General features: G+C 39.6%; 1 protein-coding gene across 5 annotated transcripts in view; it reads left to right on the forward strand.

The window, feature by feature from the left end:
* Positions 1-5,000, forward strand: part of LOC309501029 (receptor-type tyrosine-protein phosphatase mu) — a 299,591-nt gene that overhangs the window by 123,439 nt on the left and 171,152 nt on the right. For all 5 annotated transcript variants that reach the window (XR_014206757.1, XR_014206758.1, XM_082172944.1 and 2 more), the window contains exon 7: positions 2,333-2,626. Coding sequence is in view for 3 of the 5 variants with exons in the window: in XM_082172944.1 (XP_082029070.1) it covers positions 2,333-2,626 (294 nt within the window). In the remaining 2 variants the exon portion in view is untranslated. The remainder of the gene's footprint in view (positions 1-2,332; positions 2,627-5,000) is intronic.

Below are 5,000 nucleotides of genomic sequence, written 5' to 3' on the forward strand. Positions count from 1 at the left end.
ACATCTCCCTGCGCACGTGAAACTGCAGACAAAAGACAAACGACTGGATTAAAGAAGAAGCGAGACAGAGTTTATAGAGCGGGATTAAGTGGCTCGTCTGAGGTGATGTTTGATTAGCAGTGGAGGATTATGGGTATTCCGGGGTCACGGTCTGGGGTCACCATCTGCAGTCGGTCAATACAAACACGCGTGAATCTATGGACTGATTCACGCCACAGAAACACACTCCTGCACTGCAAAACAAGATTATCTTAGTATTTTTGTCTTGTTTCCAGTCCAAATATCTAAATATTCTTAAAACAAGAAGCATTTACTGGATGAGTAATTAGATATTATGTCTTGTTGTCTGGGAGAAAAAATCTAAATGAAGTGAGTTTTTGCTTAAAAAAGGCAAAATGATCTGCCAATGGGGTGAGAAAAATAATCTTGTTTTTCATTTGAATTAAGATTTTTTTTATCCCCTTTTTTTTTTTTTTTTTTTTTTTTTTTTTTAAGCAAAAACTCACTTCATTTAGATTTCTCCCCCAGACAACAAGACATTATGGGCCCTATCTCTCACCCAGCGCAATTGACTTTGTACAGCGACGCATGTATCATTCCTATTCTGCTCCCGACGCACAGCGGACTCTTCCCTCCACAGACGCACAGCGGACTCTTCCCTCCACAGACGCACGTTGGTAAATTAGGGAATGAACTTGCGCTCCCGGGGGGCGGTTCAGCGAAGAGGAGGCGTGTTCTCACAGTCTCCTCGGCTGTCTCCTCGGCTGTGAACCGCTCCTGGCGTGCGTCTGGCAAACCCGCCATTATAATAGCAATCCGCCATGGAACAAGCGCGCCTGCTCTTAAAGGGAATGTGAGATGACGCTCTGATTGGTTTATTTCACATTACGCCCAAACCACACCTATGAGTAATGAAGCTACTTCAGACCAACACATAGAGATTTGCGTCAGAGAGTCATTTATCCCGCCGGTATAATAGCAACCGCCCACAAAGTTACTTGCGTTTCGCGTTTGATACTTGCGTTTCACATCATTAAAATAGGGTCCTTAGTATTTTTGTCTGGGGGAAAAAAAGTAAATTAAGTGAGTTTTTGCTTAAAACAAGAAAAAGAATCTTGTTTTTCTGACCCCCATCGGCTGATAATTTTGCTTGTTTTAAGGAAAAACTCACTTAATTTACTTTTTTTCCCCCAGACAACAAGACATAATATCTAATGGCATTTTACTCATCTAGTAAATGCTTCTTGATTTAAGAATTTTGAGTTATTTGGACTGGAAACAAGACAGAAAGCGCTGAGCTTCTTCATTTCTCCTCTGAGTGATTCCTGAGTAAATATATAGTAAATATGAACGATAATGTTTTATTGTGTGTGTGTGTATTCGCCGGAGGACTGAGACGCTGTAGATGATCATTTTTGATGTGTTCATCAATGCTCGTATCCCGAACTCTCACACACTGTAAACGTCTTTCATTTCAGACGCAAGCAGTGTGTTGTGATCGTCAGCCGGAAGGAGTTTGATTCTGGTCACCGAAGCTTTATGTTTTTATCATTTTTATTTGCACGGTGTGTGATCATTTGAGTGGATCAAATGAAATGACACACACAGACTGCTTCCCACTCTTGTTAAAGGGGTGGTTGATTATGATTTGACTTTTCTAACTTTAGTTAGTGTGTAATGTTGCTGTTTGAGCATAAACAACATCTGCAAAGTTACGACGCTCAAAGTTCAAAGCAAAGGGAGATATTTGCTTTTAAAGAAATCACTTTTTAAGGACTACAACAAACGGCTGGTAGAAACTACACAACATTCCTCCCGGGTTAGTGACATCACAAACCCTAAAATCTACATAAACCCCGCCCCCGAGAACGTGATTTATAGATTATCAAGACAGAATATGCTAATCAGTGACTAGAAGATAACTACACATCAGCTTCATAAATTCATCAACTAACCATTCAGAAATGTCCTGTTGCTTCTACATGTTGTCACTTCTTCTTGAGTCTCTCCATCATTGTCTGACTCTGGTTTGAACATAAAAGTCTAAAAGTTATTGAAATTTTCAGTGCATGTGTGTGTGCAAGCTGTTGTAGCTCCGCCCCCTGCGCCGGGAGCAGCAGCTCATTTGCATTTAAAGGGACAGACACAAAAACGGCACGTCTTTGCTCCCCCTCAAAAAGTGACGATTTTTAACATGCTATATAAAAATATCTGTGGGGTATTTTGAGCTAAAACTTCACACACACACTCTGGGGACATCAGAGACTCATTTTACTTGTGAATAGCGCATTATTGGACTCCTTTAACACTGAATGTGGTGTTTGTGCCCTAGAGCCGCCGGTCCCCATCGCTCCTCCTCAGCTGATGGCGGTGGGAGCCACGTATCTGTGGATCCAGCTCAACGCTAACTCCATCAACGGAGACGGGCCGATCGTGAGCCGCGAGGTGGAGTACCGCACCGTCTCCGGCTCCATGTACGACCTGCAGCCCGTCGACAAAACCTCTCACAAGATTGGCCACCTGGACCCCGACACGGAGTACGAGATCAGCGTGTTGCTGACGCGGCCCCTGGATGGAGGAACCGGGGCCCCGGGTCCCCCGCTGAGAGCCCGCACCAAATGTGCAGGTAAACCTGATCGACTGATGGATGTTGAGTCTGGTGTGAGAAACACTGCGTGATGTACTGTTAAAACCCTCTGGTGCTCTTCGGTCGGTAAAATTTAAGTTTTTTTTTTCTTCTTCTTCGGAATGGTACAAAACTTCGTAAAGGTTTTGGCACTTGCTGTGTGAACACACACACACACAAATCATGGACATGATTCAAAAAGTTTAAATGGTCCTGAAAGAAATAGTCCCACTTGTGCTCCTCACGGTCAGAAATGACACATTGGAAATGAATGAAACGAATTTCCTCTAGTGGAAGCGTTTGGTACTGCAGCCGAACAACATCTCACTGAAAGCTCTATTTTTTTTTTTAGATATCAAGCTCATATTTCAAACACATCTTGTTTAGGTTTAGTGCTTTGATTTTCTTGCAGTTTTAGAGTAAAATTTGTTTTGTATTTATAATAAAATATTTTTTGAAAATATATATTTCATAATAAAAATTTTAAATATAAATTTTTATAGTATATTTTTCATAACAATAAATGTAAAATTCTGTAACTTTTAAGTTCACTTTTTATAAAACTTTTCTCACTTCAGCAATAATCTGCCGAGTGTCGTCTTTGAAAAGAGATCAAACTTCAGTCTGTCGCTCTAAAGCGTTCAAGATTTACCAGTTTAAGATTTTCAGGTCTATGCTCAAAACGTGAATAACGTGCATATATGGATTATAAATACAGCGTAAATATAAAATCCCCTAAAAATACAAAATACTGCAGCCTTATCATTATTATGCAATAATAATATTTATTAAATGCCATTTTCATATTTTTTTAGATATCAAGCTCAAATTTGGAGCAAAACTTGTTTAGATTTATGGCTTTGATTTTCTTGCAGTTTTAGAGTAAAATGCGTGTTTTGAAAATATATATTTCATTAAAAAAAATGTAAAAGTATTTCTGTCAGGACCACTATCGTCATATATGATTGACAATTAGCATACAATTTGGATTGGCGGTATGGTTCCGTTCCTAGCAGCCTAGCATGGATAAGAGCAGGGAGAGCAGCAATAACCCCCCTTGGGGTAAACAGAACAGAACCAACATGACTGTATTGCAGATATCATTAATTCAAGATTTTAAAGTACGACATAATTCGAGAATTTATTCTGATTCGGAGGGAATCAGAATGCCAAATCCTGACTGACGAGAGGAGGAGCTGGGGATGGAGGAGGGTAATTCGCTCCTGAGAAACGCGATAGTTGCTGATAATACTGAAGCAGCTTATATATGTATATGGTGATAGGCGTCGTATTCCTATAGGTAGATGTGGATCAGCTGATAGTCAGCTGATGCGAGCTTGACTAACGTGACCTGCCAGAACTAACGCTACGCTTGATTTTTGTGCATTTTTCATTACAATAAACGTTTCACTTTTTTGAACTTTTTACACGCAATGAAGTGTCGTCTTTGAAAAGAGATCAAACTTCAGTCTGTCGCTCTAAAGCATTCGAGATTTATGACAGTTTAAGTTGGAAATTAAATTTTCAGGTTTTTGCTCAAAACGTGAATATATGGATTATAAATACTGCTTAAATATAATTTAGTACCATAAAATCCCCTAAAAATACAAAATATTAAATCAAAAAAACATTATCAAACTAAAATATAGTACATTCCATTAATTAAAATAAAAAATGTAAACATTCGGTCATTTTTTACCACCACGCGAAGATCACCAGAGGGTTTTATTGGGGATTACATCCATTATTTACTCTCCCTCATTTCTTTATTCTGTTGAACATAAAAGAAAATATTTTGTTTAAGTTCCCATATAATTGTCAATGGGAACCAAAACTGTTTGGCTGCCGACATTCTTCAAAATATCGTCCACCATATCGGCATCGTCTTGAGTTTCTTCGGGGAACGAACACGTCACAATATTCCTCATTATAATAATTAATGCGCAGAATAAAGGGGCGGGGCCTGGTTGAGTTAGTTAGTAGTGTGTTAAACTGGCGGTTATGGTAAGGGGCGGGGCATATCCCAAACACACTCGAAGCGCTCGACCAATCACAACACACCGCTCCAGCTGACCAATCAGAGCACAGTGTGCTTTTCAGAAGGCGGGGCTTCATAGAGACAGGAAGTAAACAGAGCGTTACTGACAGACTGGGAAGAGAGGAGCCGCAACAATGGAGAATATGAGGAAAATAATCAACATTCAAGCAGGAAAACCTGCTCTAGTAGAGCCTGAAATACATTAAGACTCTGTAAAAGGCACAGGTCCTGTTTTATATCTCATACAGTATACCACTGTTTTTTTTTAACTTGTTTATACTTCAGAAATATTGAATAAATGTGCCAGTGCAGTGAGACAAAGTCAATATTTGAAAA

Source organism: Leuciscus leuciscus (genome assembly GCF_965113295.1).
Source record: "Leuciscus leuciscus genome assembly, chromosome: 6".
Lineage (NCBI taxonomy): Eukaryota > Metazoa > Chordata > Actinopteri > Cypriniformes > Leuciscidae > Leuciscus > Leuciscus leuciscus.